This window comes from Epinephelus fuscoguttatus, linkage group LG2 (genome assembly GCF_011397635.1).
Source record: "Epinephelus fuscoguttatus linkage group LG2, E.fuscoguttatus.final_Chr_v1".
Taxonomy (NCBI): domain Eukaryota; kingdom Metazoa; phylum Chordata; class Actinopteri; order Perciformes; family Serranidae; genus Epinephelus; species Epinephelus fuscoguttatus.
Genome location: NC_064753.1, coordinates 2,522,891 through 2,544,376, shown reverse-complemented (window position 1 = coordinate 2,544,376; position 21,486 = coordinate 2,522,891). Strand labels below are relative to the sequence as shown.

The 21,486-nt window shown below is 42.5% G+C and overlaps 1 protein-coding gene across 2 annotated transcripts in view; it reads left to right on the top strand.

The window, feature by feature from the left end:
- The window catches only part of adamtsl5 (ADAMTS like 5), a 186,466-nt gene that overhangs the window by 155,640 nt on the left and 9,340 nt on the right, over positions 1–21,486 (top strand). Inside the window, exon 11 of one of the 2 annotated variants that reach the window (XM_049603086.1) lies at positions 11,119–11,250. The exons of the other annotated variant lie outside the window; for it this stretch is intronic. Within the exon in view, the coding sequence (XP_049459043.1) occupies positions 11,119–11,250 (132 nt within the window). The remainder of the gene's footprint in view (positions 1–11,118; positions 11,251–21,486) is intronic. 2 annotated transcript variants of the gene reach the window in all.

Here is a 21,486-nt window from a genome sequence, read left to right as displayed (position 1 = left end):
TCTGGATGCCTCAGTAATAAATAACTACAGGCCCATATCAAACCTACCATTTTTAGGAAAGATCATTGAAAAGGTTGTTTTTCAGCAACTTAACACCTTCTTGGAGCAAAACAATATCTTTGATGCCTTTCAGTCTGGATTTTGAGCACATCACAGCACTGAGACTGCACTTGTAAAAGTTTTAAATGACATTCATCTGAGCAGTGATGCATCAAAGATTTCGGTTCTGGTATTACTGGACCTCAGTGCTGCATTCGACACAGTTGACCATAAGATACTGCTCAACAGACTAGAAAAGTTTGTGGGACTTTCTGGCACTGTGCTAAATTGGTTTAAATCTTATTTACAAGACAGGGATTTCTTTGTGTCACTTGGCAATTATGAATCTGTGCGAACAAAGATTACATGTGGAGTTCCTCAAGGGTCCATTCTTGGGCCTCTTCTGTTCAACATCTATATGCTCCCTCTTGCTCAGATTATGGAATATCATAACATCTCCTACCATACTTATGCAGATGACACACAACTTTACATAACAGTGTCACCAGATGACTACAGTCCCCTACATCTGCTAAATAAGTGCATTGACGAAATCAATACGTGGATGTGCCAGAATTTTCTACAACTAAACACAGAAAAAACTGAGATAGTTGTTTTTGGCCCCAAAGAACAAAGATCAATAGTCAGTACTCACCTTGACGCCATGACACTAAAACCTACAAATCAAGCCAGAAATCTTGGTGTAGTTCTGGACTCAGACCTAAATTTTAATAGTCACATTAAGACAATTACTAAATCAGCCTACTACCACCTTAAAAACATAGCAAGAATAAAAGAATTTCTGTCTAAACAAGATACAGAAAAAATTGTTCATGATTTCATTTTCAGCAGGCTGGACTATTGTAACGTGTCTTCACAGGCCTGAGTAAAAAATCAATCAGACAACTGCAGCTCGTCCAGAACGCTGCTGCCAGAGTCCTCACCAACACCAAGAGAGTTGAGCACATTACACCAGTGCTTAAATCACTGCACTGGCTTCCTGTGTGTCAAAGGATAGACTTTAAAATCTTGTTACTTGTCTATAAAGCACTAAATGGTCTCGGGCCTAAATACATCTCTGATTTACTTGTACGTTATGAAGCATCCAGACCCCTCAGATCATCTGGAACAGGTTTACTCAGTGTTCCCAGGATCAAAACCAAACAAGGTGAAGCAACCTTTAGTTTCTATGCTCCCCGCCTGTGGAACAAACTTCCAGAATATCTGAGGTCGGCTGAAACTGTCAGCTCATTTAAATCAGGGCTTAAAACATTACTATTTACTGCAGCTTACCAGTGAACTAGATATGTAACTTTTTGTTAGGATAATCTGTAGCTATTGTTTTTATATTTGTCTGCTGTTGCTTTTGCTTTATGTTTGTTTTTTAAATGCATTTTCTGCACTGTTTTTCTTGCTTTTAGCTTTTGTTTTTAATGATCTATTGTTCCTTTAATGTTTTATCTTAACATATTTCCCTTGTAAAGCACATTGAATTGCCTTGTGTATGAATGGTGCTATATAAATAAAATTGCCTTGCCTTGCCTTGCCTTGCCTTGCTATCATGACCGTGAGAAAACGACGCTGCATGGAAGAAAATTGCGGAGGAACTGCAACTTCCAGGTGAGCAAGCTACCTATGGTGGCGCAGATGGATGATGTACGCTGATGCGGTGCACGCCGATGACGTTGTATATTGACATACGTTGTAACCTGCGATTCAGTAGCAAACGGCCATCGTACAATCTGCACACATCAAACTTGACGTCGTACTAAAGTTTATTAGATCCACGTCTCACAGTGTGTCATGCAATAGTCTTATAAGATTGCTAAAATTGCACAGTGTATAGAGGGCATAAGATATGACGGAGCCTGACCATTTAAAGCTTTGTAAGTTAACAGTAGGACTTTGAATTCAATCCTGGTTTTACAGGGAGCCAGTGCAGAGAAGCTAAAGCAGGAGAAATATGATCTTGTTTCTTAGTTCCTGTTAGAACACGAGAGAGTTTATAAAGAGCTACCTGATAATAGGGAGTTACAATAATCCAGCCTAGAGGTAATGAAAGCGTGGACCAATTTTTCTGCATCTTTTCAGGTCAGGATAGGCCTAATTTTTCGCAATATTACGCAAATGAAGAAACGCAGTCTGTGAGGTTTTAAATGAGAATTAAAAGACAAATCTTGGTGAAGTATTACTGCACTGCCATCCAGTGAAACTACGTCATCAGAGTCTCTGAGTTGTTTGGGGCCAAGAACAATATCTTCAGTTTTGTCTGAATTTAACATCAGGAAATTGGTGCTCATCCAGGTTTTTATGTCTTTAAGGCATTTTTGAAGTTTAGTCAATTGATCAGTTTCTTCTGGCTTTATCGATAAATACAACTGTGTATCATCCACATGACAATGGAAATTTACAGAGTGATTTCTAATGATGTTACCTAAGGGAAGCATATATAGAGTGAATAGGATTGGTCCGAGCACAGAACCTTGTGGAACTCCAAAACAAACGTTAGTACGTAGAGATGATTCATCATTAACATGAACGAATTGAAAACAATCAGCTAAATAAGTTTTAAACCAGCTTAGTGCAGAACCTTTTAGGCCAATTAAATGTTCCATTCTCTGTTGCAGAATTTGATGGTCAATTGTGTCAAGTGCTGCACAAGATCTAATAAAACAAGTACAGACACGAGTCCTTTGTCTGAAGCAATCAGAAGATCATTTGTGATTTTAACTAGTGATGTCTCAGTGCTATGATGCACCCTAAATCCTGACTGAAATTCCTCAAATAAATTATTATCATGGAGAAAATCACACAGCTGGTCTGCGACTGCTTTCTCAAGAATCTTTGAAAGAAAGGGAAAATTAGATTAGGTCTATAGTTGGCTAATATCTCAGGATCCAGGGTGAGCTTTTTTTAGAAGAGGTTTAATTACAGCAACCTTAAAGGACTGTGGTACATAGCCTGTTAATAAAGATCTGATCATGTCTAATATATGAGTGTTAACTAAAGATAAGACCTCCTTAAGTAGCCTAGTTGGGATGGGGTCTAAGAGGGGTCTGATGATTTAGATGAAGAAATCATTGCGGTCAATTGTTGAAGAGAAATCAGGGAGAAGCTATCTAGATATATATTAGGTCTTACAGCTGTGTTTGAGGGCAGATTGGTTCCATTTGTGGGCAGGAGGTCATGAATTTTGCCTCTATAGTTAGACTTTTGTCATTAAAAAAGCTCATAAAATCATTACTGCTAAGGGCTAAAGGAATACAAGGCTCAATAGAGCTGTGACCTTGAAACCTTGGGTTGTTCTTATTTTCTTCTATTAATGCTGAGTAATAGTTTGCTCTGGAATTGCGGAGGCCCCTCTTATACGTTTTGAGACTTTGTTCCCAGACTAAACGAGATTCTTCCAGTTTTGTTAATCGCCAATGCCTTTCAAATTTTCGCTTTATTTGTTTTGATTTTCGGGTTTGAGAGTTGTACCAAGGAGTGAACTTTCTTTGCTTTGTTAACTTCTTTTTAAGAGGCGCTACAGAGTCAAGTATTGTTCACAGTGAGCCTGCAGCGCTATTGACAAGATGATTATTTGGGGAGAGTTTAAAGTCGGTACATGAAACCTCTGTGGGGACAGCCCTCCATTCCGAAACCCTGCCGTTCCGAAACCCTGCTATTCCGAACCACCCCCACTCTGAAATTGATTTTCAAGTCCATATCGAGTTTCCTGCACCAAACACTGCCGCCCGCTCTCCGGCCGCACTCACACAATTCCGAAATTCGTTGTACTACAAAAGCTTGAAATGAATGTTCAACTCATTGTTTTTTATTGAAAATATGTCACTGTCTTCATTTATTATGTATAATTTTGCTAGCAGCAAACACATTTAGAGGAGACACTTGTCAAGTCTTTTTACGCGCGCTGTCCGTGGTGCTGAAATCCCCGCTGCAGCCGCCGCTCCTGCTGACAGCAGACTGGGGGAGAATAAAAAAGACATTTCTTTGCAGAAAATAACCAGGGTTAGGGTAAGAAAGACCAACGGTCTGTACAGCAGTCCCACTGTGTTTGTCAGGGCATATCAGGCTGTGTGATTATGCACAAAGATTGGTTTAACGCATTGGAGCAATTTCATACAATTTCGAACATTTAACATGGTAAACTAATTTCAATTCAACATGGTCATTTGCTTAGAGGATTCAACTGAAGCATAATGAGTGTTATATGTCATTAAGAAGAAGCTTGTTTTGTGGTAAATTATGCACATGATCCGTTTGACCCCATCATGTGGTCCGTTCGTCCCTGCAGACAGGGGCAAAAGGATCAATGCACAGCCTCTGTTTCCTTTGCGTCCGTCTTGTTCATTCAAACTTTGTAAACATGGTTGGGATTTGTAGGGGACATATGTATGCTGCTCACTATAAAATGTGTTTACTATAAATAAATGCATCTCTGTGCAGAGAGGTAAATATTAAAAAGTGATCCGTTCATCCCCGCCCTCCCCATAAATGAAGACAGTGACATATTTTCAATAAAAAACAATGAGTTGAACGTTCATTTCAAGCTTTTGTAGTAGGCTACAGCTTATTTCAGAATTGTGCAAGCGCAGCTGGAGAGCAGGCGGCAGTGTTTGATGCAGGAAATTCAGAGAAATATGGACTTGAAAATCAATTTCGGAGTGGGGGGGTTTCGGAATGGAGGGGTTGTCCCCAATATTTGGAATAGCGGGGCCTTTAGAAAAAATGGGAAACCCCGCCATTACGAAGAATGGAGTTCTATTTTCAGAAAGGCGGGGTTTCAGAAAGACGGGGTGTAACCAACCTCTGTTATAGAAGGACATTGTTGGGAAGAGGAGGAGCTAAATATGATCATTGGCAATAATTCATAATTATTAAAATTAATTATGGATTATTAAAATATTTGATTAATTAATTAATAATTAATTAATTATTACATAAGCATAATAATCAAATTAGCTTACAGCGGGGCACCACCAGGAAAACCGGACCAATGATCAGATGTAAATTCAGTCTCAAGAGTGTTCACTTAGGAAGCTAATTCTAGGGAGATATCAGCAACTATAAGATGAACAGGAAGGAGTGGAGCTCAGGCACTGACTTTGTCAACCAGCTTCATCACAGTATACAATGAAAAACCAAAGCAACCTCTCTTTGCAGTATAACAGGGTTTATTCACACTGATGACATTAATTTACAACCAACATCAATTGAACCAACACAGCCGAAGTACTGATCAATCCCGTGTGCGGGGCGACACAATAGCGGTCCGACGAGGTCGGATCACTGCGTATTACAAGCAGACACAAACGGGCAGGAGAATAACAGACAGCAGCAACACAGGCAATATTTTTACAATATCAATGCAGCCAAAATCGGACGCGGCGGTCCGTATCAACAAGCCCTTACAAACTTAAAAAAACACACACTGACTAATATCTGCCCAGAGCTAAAGCCTCTTACTGTTGCAGAAGGTGGAGTGATGTGTCGGTCGTTCCTCGCGCGTCCTTTGTTACGGCAGAGGTGAAGTGGTTAGCGGCTCACAGCGGCTAACGGGTCCTCGGCGAGGGGGCAAGTCTCTGACGAGGCGAGTTAATTCCGGCTCGTAGCGGGGAATCACTCGGGGAAAGAAGGGGCTCCTTGTCCTTCTTCTTGAAGCAGGCAGTCCTCGTTATCTACCAAACTTCGCATCTGCGGGCATCCGGGTGAGAGGGTCAATCTGTGGTCTCGTACCGGGCTATTCTGTGTTCCTCGGCGCACAGAGTGAGGGAGAGGAGAGGAGATCAGCTCGACCAGCGAGGGAAATCCGTAGGCCTAAAACGCGTCTAACTGTGCACAGTAATAACTCTTTCTAAAGCGTTCGCCACGTGGGACGAGTTGCTAAGCTTTAGGAACAGTTGTGGGTACTTCTATTAGCTATGAGGATCACAGCCAGAAGCGTTTGCCTCAGGTACGCTCTGTGATGATATACCCCGGCGTGACGTCACCGGTGCGGGGTTGGCCGTGGCGGATTTCACCCAATGGGAGCTGTGTATTTCAAGGGACCTCTGCTGGTCAGCTGGGGTGCTGTGTTGGGGTTGAATCAGCTGATTCACACAGAGTGATTCCTTTGTTCTTTTGGGCGCCAACATGTGGTCTCAGGCTTTGATTGTTACATGTAGGCCCAAAAGTTTATGGATAAAGTGCAGGCCTTTGTTATAAATCCTTGTACGGCACAACAACATGGTATTAAATTTAACGTGGATGGAATCTTTGCCTCAAATGTTGCGACAGGCAGCACTATCTGATAAACATCTAGTATTGTAACTGTTGCTGAATGGTGTGTAATCGAGTAAAAAGAAATCAAAAGTAATCAAATAATGATCCGATAACGGATTCTGTGGAAAGACTGTTAGGTTATCAATTTCAGTTCCGTACGTCAGAACTAGATCGAGGGTATGGTTAAAACAGTGAGTGGGTTTATGTACTGACTGAAGCCAGTAGTGCAGCAAATAATTGCGTAATTCACAAGTATCGTTCAAATTGTGACACAAGCATGAAATTTGGCACAAATACTCTTCTAGGTCCACTCTTTTGAAAAAGGGCGCTGACCACTCAAAAATTCATAATGGACGCCATTTTTCAAGATGGCTTCCAGGTGTTGTACCAATATGTCCTATATCGGCACGTAATTGTTATGGAATAAATTCATTTGGGTCTAAACTGTTTTATAGGTCTCACATTTCATTATTATAAGTGTTGTTTTTGTCATCACTGATATTTAGTATTTGGAGAAAAGCTTAGTTTAATAGAGTGAATGTCACAACCAGGGCACAATGGTGACATCACTGCTGTGGAACTCAGCATGGGGTTTAGTGTCAGCTAGTTGTTGACTAATAGTGATAGTATAAATTAACTTAGTGTCCCAAATGCTGTCTAACAGTCCCCTTCAATTAGCTATTAAAAATAGTAAGTAGATGTAGTTAGATAGCCGCGCCTGAATTGACAGGGTGTGCCAGCGCGGGAGAGCCGAGCCAAGGGTAAGCGGGGCTGTACATGACTCATTCATGTACACTTACCCGGAAGATGTACAGATCACATGGGACTTAAATGGTCCTGGATGAATGATCAGGCTAGGTGTAGGTCACCCAAACCTCCCATATCTGAATGTGCAGTATCGCTTTGATTAAGGTGGTAAAAGGATAAACCCTCGGCCTTAATCAGAAATCAGTCCTCAAAGAATGGCAAATGCAAATCCAGTGTTAGCCAAGAGGCAAACTGATTGGAATAAATGTTGTCTTCATAAAGACAAAAGAAATGAAGTCCTTGTATCACCTCCTATCCATCATGTTCCTCAACATGATGGCTATATCATGCTTGCCACCAATGTTTGACTCTTTCATGAGATCAATGAAATGCCGATGATCATGGACCCGGCAAAGCTGGATGAAGGTGGTGGTATAGAAGCTTCTTTGAGAAGGAACCAGGCAAAGTATCACGAGTTGTTGACTAATGTTCAACAACACCAAATTAGATCGTGCGAGGAAGCGACAACCCAAAGCTCAAAGTAGTAATGAAATAGATGAAGACCACACAAAGCACCGTTGAACCAGTCATGATGGTCAGGCTTGCATTTTTTGCAATAAAATATCCCCTGCATTGGACCTAAGACAGGTAATGACAATTAACCTGAACAACAGACTACATGAATGTGCCCGGACACTAAATGATAGTAAACTATTGGCTAAACTGAGTGGTAGAGACGCCATAGCACAGGAGCTGAAATACCATTGTTTATGTCTTCGTGGTCTCTACAACAGGGAGAGATACCACCTGAGAGCCCTTGAAAAAGATTCCTCTCAGAGTGAACCAGAACCAGACATCTTTCCCCTGGTTCTCTCAGAGCTGGTCAACTACACTGTAGAAACCAGTCTCAGTTCTGATGGTTCTGCCATTTCCAGTCAACCCAGCATCAGCCAGAAGCAGAGAGTCCTGCTGACTGGGGATGGAGGAAGGTTGATGAAGAATGCCGGGTCTTCTGGACAGCCAGTTCACCAGTTGCAGAGAGTTGTAGACAACTCACCAAGTGTGGCTGCAAATCAGGGTGCTGTGGAAGGTGTAGATTGGGTTTCATCTGCTCAGCACTGCAAATGTGAGTAGAACTAACAACTTTAACAAAATGCACCGTGAAAATAAAAAAAAGAGAGAAAAAAAATAATAATAAAAAAAATTAAAGCTGTTTCAGGCAAAGTAACATCCCTATAAAAAATTTTGACCACAAAAATCTGGGTTTAGACCATAAACAGTTGAGTGGCCAGCGCCTTTTTCCAAAAGCGTGGCCCTTAGAGAGTATTTGTACCAAATTTTATGCTTGTGTCACAAAGTGAACAATTTCTTCAGTTATCTGCTGCACTACAATGGAGTGTGATAATGAGATAAACGCGGTAGCCAGAGAGTCATTATCGACATCAACATGAATGTTAAAATCGCCTACAATAATAACTTTATCTGATTTAAGAACTAAACTGGATGAAAACTCTGAGAATTCAGACACAAATTCAGAATAAGGGCCAGGAGCACGGTACACTATAACAAATAGAAGTGGCTGCGAGGTTTTCCAGGTCGGATGCAAAAGACTAAGAACAAATGAATCAATCAATCAAATAAATAATAATCTAGTTTAGGTTTAGGGCTGATTAACAGACTAGAGTTAAAAATGGCTGCAACTCCCCCTCCTCAGCCGCTGCCTTGAGGAATGTGGGTATTATTATGACTGGAAGGAGTGTACAACTCCTCTTTGTTTAATTTTAGATTTAGATAATTTAGGTGGTCGGGGGACAGACACCGTTTTGTATAAAACTATGGGTTGTCCCCTCAGAAAGTCTTTTATAGCTTTGATTTTTTTTAAAATCAGAAATTAATTCTTCCTGTTGTCCCTTTTTGCCTCTTTTACTGCTCTTCTTACATTGTAGGCTGCTGCCCATCTTTCCAGAATGCAGTTCTAATTTAAAGGCTTAAAGGGATAGTGCACCCAAAAATGAAAATTCAGCCATTATCTACTTACCCATATGCCGATGGAGGCCCTGGTGAAGTTTTAGAGTCCTCACATCCCTTGCGGAGACTGACAGGGGGAGCGGCTAGCACACCTAATGGCAGACGGCGCCCCAGACTAACGTCCAAGAACACAAAATTGAATCCACATACTGCTCATCCATAGTGATCCAACTGTGCTGCAGCAGGACATAAAAAGTTGTTTCGAAAAACGTCATATGAACTCTGCTTTTAGCCTCACTGTAGCTCTGACTGCTTCTCTGTGCTCCGCGCTCACGTATGCGCGCTTGCCCGAGACCAGCGAACGCATGAGCTTTGCTCACCCGTGTTTACATCACGTGACACGTGCACCACAGGGAGAGACAATGGTAACCACAGAGCTAAAAGATAATTTGCACTACAGTCTTTTAGCAAAGGACAGCCCAACATGTCTGAAGACTTTGAAATTAAGGAGGAACAGCATTTCTTTGTTGAGCCGTATTTGTTTGAGCCCAAGTATACGGACGGACCTCAGGCTACTGGGCGAAGCAGCCACCACAGCTTATGAGCCTTACCCTCAGCCAGCCACAGAATACCGGAGTCGAGCACTGGAAACCTGGTGGTGTAGTTGTTTCAAATGCAAAGCAATGCCAACGGATGAGGAAAGTCTTTGCTGTTCAGACTGTGCACACACATGAACGCGGAGCACAGAGAAGCAGTCAGAGCTACAGGCTACAGTGAGGCTAAAAACAGAGTTCATATGACGTTTTTCGAAACAGCTTTTTATGTCGCGGCTGCAGCACACTTGGACCACTATGGATGAGCAGTATGGAGATACTTGGATTCAATTTTGTGTTCTTGGCACCATATGCCATTAGGTGTGCTGGCCGCTCCCCCCACCGATCTCCGCAAGGGATGTGAGGACTCTAAAACTTCATCAGGGCCTCGTTCGGCATATGGGTAAGTAGATAATGGCTGAATTTTCATTTTTGGATGCACTATCCCTTTAAGTTTGTTTGTTTATGGCATCTTGGATGGTTCTGGTAATCCATGGTTTCTGATTGTGGAATGATATAACTGTAGTTTTTGGTACAGTTGTGTTTGTAGTTTTACAGATTAAATCCACCACAGCCTCAGTGAGTTCTTTGATGTCATCAGTGAAGTTGACACTGATGTCCTGAATTCTGTTCTGTAGCCACCTCTGAATATGTCAAGTGTCCATATTCCCCTTGTGGTACAGTCAGTTTGTTGATGGAAGTCAGGCATTACCCTTTTAAGGTTCGCCTGAAGTCTCCAGCAACAAAGAACGCTCAGGATTTGCTGGTTTGTGAGGAGTTGAGGTCTTTGCAGAGATCAGACAGGGCAGCCTCTGCATTCACTTGTGGTGGAATGTAGACTGCTGTGATAATGACTGATGTGAATTTCTTCGGCAGACAGTGCAGCCTGCATTTGATTGACAATAACTCAAGATCAGTTGAGCAGAAATGGCATAACATATGTAATATTCCACCTTTCACACCAGTTTGTATTCACCATAAATAAGGAAAGTTCCATGATAGAATGGCTACTCACCAATGACAGCCATTGTGAGTGATTTGGGGTTCAGTGACAGCTCAACATGCAGACTGCTGCTCAACCGCTGATCTTCCAATTAGTAGACAACCTGCTCTATCTCCTGGGCTACAGCCATCCCAATTACATGTGGAGAGACCAACTCTGTTAATATTAAGTTTGCCTAGTTTTATACTCTATTGTCCTACAGAGGAAATGGAGCCGATAGAGACAAAGTCAAATTGTAGGTGGTGGTAAGACAGCTTTAAAGACATGATGTGTGTCAGTGCACATGTTGCATTGCTGCTAGTGACACTAAAATACATTAATTTGTCTCAAAACAGTGTCACGGTTACTTTTAATCTTAATGAGTGGCTATAGTCCGAAATGTTAAAATCCAGCACAATACGAGTTTTGGCATAATTTCATCAAGATTAAATAGATTAATTTCATGAGTTCACGTAACTGTTTACAACATTTTTGACAACACTGTTTGTGATTTTTGTCTACTAGTTTTGAGGCCTGTGAAGCCGCCACGCCAAACTCCCCACCACAATCACCGCCAGCACCCTCAGCAGCCAGTCCTGCCCCGCCTGGAGCGAGAGGAGAACCACAGAAACCTCCTGCCTCAGCCCTCACCTGGAAGTATGTTCACTGTTTTCTCAGCTCAACCTACCCCATCCCCCATCAAGCTAAGCCTAGCTAACCAAATGTTAAAAGCTAACACAAGCTAACGTTAAGGGGAAGCTCAGATATTTCTGGGAATAAACTTGCTTATATCTTCTCTTACATATAACACAAGCAAGCATGCCTGTTCCTCAAAAAATTACTTAATAAAGCAACATATTCTCATAGAATGGTTTACTAACCAAAAACCACACCAATAAGATAAAGATGTCTAATGGTTTATTACGTATAATGTCTTATGGGTTCAGAGGAAAGCGTTAAGGGGTGAGGATCGAGGGATTCGAAAATGAAAGGATGAGGATGGGGGAGGAAGGGATGAGGGTCGAATGGATGAGGGATGAAGGGTTGAGGGATGAACAGATAAGGGGCGAAGTTCAAATGGATGAGGGATGAAAGGATGAGGGTCGAATGCATGAGGGATGAAGGGATGAGGGTCGAATGGATAAGGGATTAAGGGTTGAGGGATGAAGGGTCAAATGGATGAGGGATGTAGGGATGAGGGTCAAGGGCCAGATGGATGAGAGGTTAGGGATGACAGGGTAAGGATCAAGGGATGTAGAGTGAAGAATGAAGGGATGAGGGTTGAGGGATGAAGGCTGGGTTCCTGGATAGCAGGCAAGCGCGATGATGAATGTGTTGGGTCAAAGGTAGGAACGCAGGAGGGATCCCGGGAGTGAGACTGAGTGGGTATAGATATAGATAGAGATATAGATGGAGCCCCCAAGAGAGCTTCAAGAGCGCAGGGAAGTTTCAGATGTTGTTTGGATCGTCGTGTGCTGTTTTCTGAAGAAGACAGTGCCCCGGAATCTTAATATGGTCAAGAATTTTCTGCCTATAAATGGTTAAAGAGGCCAGGGTGAATGTCTGCATGAATAGCATGTTGTTAAGTGAATGCAATCGTGCCCCCAAAGGGATGGCTGCTATAGAGACTGGGTAAGTTTCTTAGGTTGTGGACGAAGGGGTGGGTGTGGCTGAGTTTGTGTACAGTTGGATGACTCCTGGCTTAGTGTGATCATCACGAAAGGGGATGTCGTTCTGGGAGAATTTTCAGACTGGTGCTGTTTAAGCGTCTTGGGTGATGATAGAGATGAAGAAGTTTTAATGTGTCATAGCAGTGAACAAGTTGGGCAGGAAGGAAATTTGAAAAGACTAAATGGGCTTTCGCGTCGGGGACCCGGGCCCAGATCTGTGCATGCTTAACCTCAGTCAGGTTCTTTCGATAAATGTGAAGAGTTAACACCGCATCAGGGAACAGAACACTGACCCCTGTTTAAGTCCGCTTGAGAGGTTAATCTCAGGAGTTCGTGGTATGCAGTATGGTTCCAGCACGAAACATGTCAAGTGTGAAAATCAACTATGCCAAAAACATGACTGCTGGGCAATCATATTATCATATTTGGGGACAGCATGAATCACTTGTACCTGATATGGAAACGCTTAACAGAATTTGAGCGGATTTGCTTGGTGGGCAGGGATGCTTGGATTGAGATGGGGTCGGGGGAAGTGGATGATGACAATGCCCAGGGAGAGAGGGGATTGAAAGGAAGGATGAGTTGGAGGGAAAGGGAAGGTGGGTGAAGAAAACGGAAACGAGGGCCTACTTAAATACGATCTAGTTAATGATTTTTATGTTAAAAAGAAATGAAAATTTTGATTACAAGAAAGAAAACGGAAACCAATTGTGTTAGGAGGAAAACAAGGTATAAGTAGTAAGGCGTTGTCCTGCTCCCAGACTTAAGCCAACTAGTAAACTGGCTTACTAGCATGGACTGTACCATGACCAAGCGATCTGTAAAGATTTAATAAGATGGGGAAATATGAAATGTTGAGGAAGGATAAATGAATGAGCAAAGGGGATAAACATGGGGCAGGAGGCTGTCCATTAATGTTTGTCTGGGACAGATATAAGAGGGTCTGGGAGGAGGAAATTGTTACGACTATTGCAAGCGTGGGAACGAATGTGGTGGCCAGCGGTGGAGGCTGCGTTGATTTATTTCTGAGTGAGAACTAGAGAGAGTCGAAAGTATGAAGCTGCGTTAGAAAAACTGGGACGAAATGTAAGGTTGTAGATGCATTCGGGGGAATTTGGAGCACTGCGGGAAGTGACCAGCGGCAAAAGCTGCATTGATTTACTTTTTGGGAGTGAGAACGGAGAGAGGGAGTCTGAAGTATGAAGTTGCGTTTGAAAAACTTGGACGAGGTGGAGGTTAGATGCATTGGGGCGAATTCGGAGCACTGCAGGCAGTGATCAGCCATGGGGGCTGCGTTTATTTACTTCTCGGGAGTGATAATGAGAGAGTCGAAAGTATGAAGTTGTGTTAATAAAACTGGGAAGACGTTGAGTCATAGATGCATTGGAACAAATTCGAAACACGGTCCATGAATGCTACAGAGGGATTGACTGGGGGGGGGGTGAGGAGCCTGAAGAGAATGGATGCAGGTGTTGTAAATTAAGATGAACAGATGAGGGTCGAGGGTCAAATGGATGAGGGATGAAGGGTTGAGGGATGAATGGATGACGGACGAGGGTCAAATGAATGGGGTATGAAAGTTTGAGGGACCAAGGGGTGAGGATGTAAGCCTTAACACGGGCCTGACCTCGTAATAGATCTAATCCAATTAAAGTATCTAATTGGCTATCTGAAATAATTAATAATTATTAATAATGATTATTGATTATGTTAAAGAATGTGACTTAACTTACCTTAAATCACCCCTTGGGGCACCATTCCCAAAAAGGGAAAATGATAGCCAGTTAAAGATAGCAGTCTCATGAAATTCACTAAACTATCAATTTGGAATTTTGATTAATAATTAAATTAATAACAATAACCAAATTAAATAGTAAAGCCTGAGGGATTTCGGAGTTCTTGATGTAGCAGAGGTTGACTATTCATTCACTCTTGTACAACATTAAACAGACAGCAGGTATGCTTCCAAAAGATATATATTTATTCATAAAGGAAGCAAAATGTGTGTGTGTGTGTGTGTGTGTGTGAGAGAGAGAGAGAGAGAGAGAGAAAGAGAGAGAGAGAGAGAGAGAGGTGTGTTGATCAAAAGGCAGTTTGGCCTACAAAACAAAATGGCTGACAACAGAGATCTACAAGCTGGCCAAATCAAAGCTGGCTTCAGATCGGGGGAGGTGTTGTCTGACCGTGTGGTCACAACAAAGACAAAGGAAAAGAAGCAGGACTTTGAGTTGCCTGTTTGGGTGTAGCTCTGTTGAAAGCCTATTTTTAACTGAGTCTATGTGAATGTGATATGTGCTGCAAAGGGTGTGGATTAGTGCAGAGGATGTTTACATGCGTGCAAGACGTTGTCTGTGAACACCATTAGCAAACTTAACACTTAGCTTTGGAGAAGCCAACTAACCAATGACCTAACTGCACACAATCACAATAATGACTCATAAACAGCATTAAATCACATTCAGCAAGTTGAACAGTCTTGCTTAGCCTATACACCTGTGTTAACGCTATGCCCAGTAGTTACATCACCAGTCCTTGAATGGATGGAGGGAAGAGTTGCTTTGAGGCGTGCTGCTTTTGTTAGCCGGCAGGGGAAGGCTGGAAAGAGCTGTTGTTCCAGATGCAGTCTTTGATGTGTCCTTGTTCCAAAGGTGCAGATCCAAGGAAGCCGGTCCCTCAGGGTCAGTGCAGAGTTAGACAATGGGGTGCTAACTCAACTTGGTTCTCCTTGTTGCTGAAAAGGTAGTTGCAAAACTTGCATTTGCGCGCTAATTTGTCTGGTTTCCAGGTTATGGTCCAGAAAGAGAGTCTGTGAGCAATTGCCCTCCCTTTAGTGGTTTGGGGGCAAGGGCATGGGTCTGAGCTGGCAGCTCAGGAGGAAGGAGGCCTGTCTGGGCCCAGGAGGAAAGAGAGCCTGTCTGGGCTGCTCAAGACCCAGGAGGAAAAAGAGCACCTCTGGGCTGGTCCACAGCTCAGGACGAAAAGGAAGATTTATGAGTGAGCACAACTTTCCTAAAGTTTGCTTGGTGACATCACAGAAGGTTATGTCACTGTCAAAGTCCTGTCCAATCAAGTTTGATGACTGGTCTCACTTGGGTGTGACCATGAGGCATCCTGTGGAGATGACTGTCAAATAGCTCTCTTTGTTTTGAGAACAAAGAGCATGCAGAGAAGAAAAGCCTTCACATATCAAGTTTAGATTTTAACAAATGACAAATCATATGGGGTCCCGTGAATCCCAACACAGGGCTAAGAAGGTCGGAAGTCGGTGGCAAGCATTTGCCGTAAGAACAGAAACCTTTGGAAAGTGTTTAACATGAGAATGTATGTAGCAATTTGCAACTGCCAGTGGCTAGATTAATGGAAAGCTGGTTCTGAAGACATAGTTGTGGGTAGAGAAGGACACTTTCTTTATTATTATTATTATTATTATTATTATCATCATTATCATTATTATTATAATTATTATCATTTTAAGGATACAGCGTTTGGTAAAACTGTGAATGAATGTGAGAGAGGAAAAGGGGAGCTGACACTGGCTATTAAGGTGGGCTGAGGGTGTGCTTTGGACGAGATCGTTACGGATAGCTTTCTGTGAAGCTGATGGAAGGTTTTCCGGTTGTGGAACTGATAAACTGTGACGATGTTAGGGATGTCCCGATCCGATATTCAGATCGGTATTGGCCACCGATACTAGCAAAAAACGTGCATCAGCATCGGATCTGCATGGAAAAATGCCGATCCCAGAACTCCAATCCAGTTTTTCATGGAGTTTTTCCGGCCAGCCCAGCGCTCTGTAATTCAAGCTGTCCTCTTACTGTTTAAGTAAAGAGCACTGATGGCATTGTTTTGGGCACAATTAGTGAAATTGGAGCCATGGATGGACTATTGCTTGTTTAAACAGTTGTACAAGATTGTGTGTGGTTTTTTTGTCCCCTCTGTTGGTCCCAGGAAACAGCAGCACCAGGCTGGCACTGACACTACTAAAATAACTGAAAAGGAAAGGCTGCATTGTTTGTTAAATGTCAACAATGTCTTGTGGTGTTAATCTTTTTTTTATTTATTAGCGGGCCAAAGCACAAGTGTGTGGAGTCTTGCTGCTATTTTAATTTCAGTGTTAGACATTTTAAAGATTTATTATGTTGATTTATTTTCTATTTATTAAGGGGCCAAAGCAGCCAAAGCAAACCAGCTATATTATTTATTTAATGTTAATGTTCAAGTTTAAAGTTTGTCTATTTAACCCTGTTAACAATAAACGGGTCAGTTTCTCATACCAACTGTTGTGGATCATTCTAACTAACCTGATTAAGTAGTTGTTCCTGTTAGAATAATATCGCTTGATCAAACCTTTTCTAACATGACTGACAACAAAATAAGTGAATATGTATCGTACGCACTTGGATCGGATCAGTATCGGCCAAAACTCAAGGCTGTAATATCGGTATCGGATCGGAAGTGAAAAAGCTGGATCGGGACATCCCTAGACGATGTGATGAAGCCTGCGATTGCAGAGATGACAAAAATGATGGAATGACCTCAGAACAGACAAACACATAGGCCTCTAGTTTCGCAGACCGGGTGAGGCGGAGGCGCAGCGCACCTGTGCTTCGCCAACTAGGTGTGGCCAGGCGGATTTTGCAAGTTTGGCACACCATGCGCGCTGGCACAGCTACTCCTCTTGCCCACCTCCATCCCTCCCACCTGTGCAAGTTAGAAAGAGGGAGGAGAGAAGGCGTGGAGTGGGTTTTACGCAGCCGATTCACATCACCCCAATTAAATGAGCCCCTCTCCTTGCCCTTACATGCGCTGAGCGAAGGCGTAATGAGAGTTTACTCAATTCGCGATGGCAGAAGAGAGCAGCTGCGTCAAACGGCCAAACTTCCCCCAGGAGGAAACTGATGTTTTGGTCCAGGAGGTCCAAGCTCACAGTGTCCGAATATACGGAACTGCGAGCAGACCTCCACGGGCTGATGATGCAAAGGTAGCCTGGGAGGAGGTCACCACAAATGTAAATCAGTGTTGCCCGGATACACTGAGAACCATTGCCCAGTGCAAAAAACGGTTCAGTGATGTTAGATGAAGGGCCAAACAAAAGCTCTCTAAGCATAGGAGGCAGACGGGAGCAACAGGGGGCGGCCCCTCACCAGCATGCCCCTCAGCTCGGCAGAGGACATTGCGTCCTCCACGCTGTCCTCCGTCAGCATCGAGGGCTTTGGTGGGGTAGAGGTTGGGACAGGAACCCAGGAAAATTAGCATACACATGTGTCAGCAGGCAATTCGAGTCACAAATCACCTGGATATTAATGGAGTATGGGTATCTGGGGCGCGCAACTTTACATGTGTGCAGTCGATTGCTCCCAGTACCCCAGGGAATCCACATTTCAACAAGAAACCTCGCTTTGTTTCCACCAGGTGTGGATGGAAAAATTATGTGCTCATTTGCATGTCGCTCTAGACTAGACGTCACTGCATGTATAGCCGAACTGACAGCCTTCTGACTGATCCCCGCCACCGCGGCTACAGTGTGCTGGAAAGACCCAGTGGCGAAGAAGGTCAGAGCCACTGTCACCTCTACAGCAACAGGGAGAGCACAGGTGCCACCGGGGTGCGCATCAGAGGCCACGATGCGCGTCACCACTTGGACCACCTCGCGGGATAGATGTAATTTGTTCCTGTGTAATGAAAAAGAGTACGACATGACAATTACATTGGACACGGCGGTATTCCAGTCATTATTCGTGTGGCTCACCTGCATTCCAGCTTTGTCATGCCCAAATAGGATGTCCTTTGACTGTACACCTCTCTGCGTGAGTCCTCCTCCTCGCAATAATGTACTCCATCTTTGTAGATCACGTTAAGCAAGAACATTTTAAAATTTGTATAGGCAATCACATAAAGCACGTAAACCCTTAAGACACCGAACATAACTTACAATTTGTTGACAGCGTTTCTCTCGTGCGCGGGGCTCTCTCTTTCTCTCTCGCAGTCTCACTTTGTTTCTTTTCTTTTGACTTTTCTAAGATGACAGATGCTGAATATATACTCCCTATCTGATGCTGTGGCTGTTTGTGGTTGGCTGAGAGGGATGTGAACTCGTTAGTTTGCAGCTGTGTTAATCAAATCAGGTTGGGTTTCCATTACGCGTGCCAAATGTGCCGAACCGTGCGAATCCCCTTTGATCTGACATCAGATGTGACGGGACAGTCGATAGAGAGATACATTTATGTGCTGATTGCAGATAGTTGCATTGAATATTGTTTTTTGTGGGTATTTATTGCATTGTTAACTGGAAACCTGCCTGTGAGGTTTTGGTGACGTGTGCACACTGTCCGCCAGTCAGCCAAACTTCCACTACACCGGCTACGCTCCGCCTGCGCTGACAGTAGGGTTGGGCGATAATACGGTAATAAGGTAATAAGGCTAAAATTAGCAACGGTATCAGTTTCATTAAAAATCTGCTGCCCATATAGGCCTATAGGGGCCTGATATAATATTAAATATAATGTATTTAATGCCTAAATAATGAGTGTTTGTCCAGCGCCTATGTATGTGTGGTTTGAGTTTTCAATTTAATACTAATTACAATTTAAAACTAATAGTAGGATATAATGTTTCTCTTCTAACTGCCCTTAACTGTTGTCGGGTGATGACATTTGATAAAGTTTTGGGACGTCGTTACATGACAGCTCAGACGTAAGAAAGAGAAGAAAAGATGGCAAGCCGCACATCAAGTGAGTTGGTCCCCAAAAACCCCACAACTTCATAATTTCTGCAAGCAGCAGCAGCAGCAGCAGCAGGTCCAGTGTCCATCGGAGTGGAGGAGGGAGAAGCACAACCTGAACCATGGAAAAACAGATGACTCTGGGCTGTCCCCTTCAAAAAAGAACCGATGTGGTGGCAGGTCCAGTCGGCACCATGCAGGAGCAGAGATAACTGCCTGTTGTCACAATTCTCGAGCCCGTTAATCCGGGAAGCGGAGGCCTCCTTCTCAGGTGGAAGTGTGATGGAGCCAGGCATTTTCCTCTGATGTCGAGGGCTGCCCAAAAGTAGGCTACCTGTGTGTTTGTGCCACAAGCTCTCCATCAGAGCGGGTGTTCAGTTGTCAATCCACTAAATACCATGAGGTTTATTTTCAGATGTGGAGGGAAGTCAGATTTGACCTCTGAGGCCCGGGAGAGGTCAAATTCAAGATGGCCGCCAATAATATTCAAATATGCCTAACTTTGGAACCAAACACAGCAGAAAAACATTTTAGGTGTCATTTCCAACAAAATTTAGGGTGCCTATTCAGTTGATGATGCTTTTGAAATCACCAGAATTCAAGAAAATGCATTTAGGTCAAAGTCATGGTCAAATTATGCAGACGGAGTGAGCTAAAGGGTGCAAAAGATTTATTTACAAGTTTCCAACATAATAACAGTAATGATAATGATCATTAAAAATGTATTTACCTACAATATTTCTGTAGGCCTACTATGCTTCTTATACTGAAACTTGCTTTGAAATCAGTAATAACACATCTACATTTACATGCCAGCTATTAGCTCTCAAGCCTGTTTGATACCAGCGGCAAAGTATTGAACTAGGCTACTTTGCTATAATCATTAATTCAGCTATAGCCCTACTTCACACAAATGACCAAGCTGAAATCTCTAGAACATGCGCTGTTCAATCATTGAACTGACTTCAGCTCCAGACTGTCTTCTAGTTTAGCCAGCAGAATTTTTTTTTTTTTTTTTTTTTTTAAACCACAGGAGCTAGATAGCTAACTAACTAGGCAGACTCATTCCCGGCTACAATCAAATTCAATGTATTTGCAGGTTAAGGCTTTACTCAAGTATACTTATATTGGTGGCGTTGCCCAGATGGCTCTTAGCGCTAGGAGCTTCTTAAGAACGCTCTTAAACCTCCCGTGAAAGAAAAATGCATTTCCCAGATCGCTCTTAGCTTAAGAAGATCTTTCACTAAGAAGGAGTTGCAAGATCGAGCTAACCCACTCTTAACAGTCTTCTTAGCGACCAAATGCTCACAGATCCAGCTGCGTCAGGCAAATTAATATTACACTAAGCTTTCTGACTAATTACTGTCTGAGTAATTTTTTCCCTGTTTTTCTGAGTAATATTTTCTGGTTTTCGGAGTAATTTATTTATTTTTCTGGTTTTTGGTGTAATTTTTTCGCTGTTTTTGGTGGTGATTTTTTCCCTGTTTTTGGTGGTAATTTTTTTCTGTTTTTCGGGGAGGTTCTGTTTTTGGTGGTAAGTTTTTTCTGTTATTCGTGGTAATTTTTTTTCCTGAACAAGGAGACGAGATACTTAAAAATCTCGCGAGAAGCTCCCACCTGGCACCTGCAAGTGGCCGGTGCCTGCGTAAAGTCAACAAACTAATGATAACACCATCTATATGACTTAAAGACAAGAGGATCTCCCAGTGTCTCAAACCCAAAACAAAGTGAAACTGGATTAAACTAAACAAGCGGGTCATGTTGGCTTCCATGATATCGAGCTCTCAAGAAAGGAATGAAAGCGTCTGTTGTTCTATTGGTCTCTTAAAAAAAACACCACGAAAAAAAGAAAAAATTACACTGAAAAACAGAAAAATAAAAAAATTACTCAGAAAAACAGAAAAAAAATACTCAATAATTTATTTGTCAAGTGAATGCAATACACTTCCATAGATATTGAAACAGTGCATACCATATATATTTTGATCTATTTTATACTTCAGATTTATATTGTTTAGTATTAATTGATAACAGAAAAGAATGGATTTCATTCTGCAGGGAAACGCAGTCCTTACTGTGCATATGACAATAAACACTTTGAATCTTGAATCTATATGTTTTATGAAGACCCTATGTGCGCTCAAAGCTGTGGCAAAGTTACGCACCGAAATATGGCGGAAGAAAAACAATAATAATAATAAGAAAAATAAGTATGAGGAATAACAAGTGTGTTCCTGTATGTGCTGTGCACATCAGGCACACAAATAAAATGAATCATCATGACTATCATTTATCATAATTTGTCCGCACATATCCCACATCTGTATGCACATATGAGATAGTTTACCACATCCAAAAAATGCATCGGGGCACAACAGAAACACATCCACCCTCCAAACCTGCGACATTCTGATATCAGGCAACTGACAGGTGTAACTGAGCTCAGCTGGAACCACATCAATGGATGCTCCACCCGCTACTCTATATAAAGGTGTTGCCACA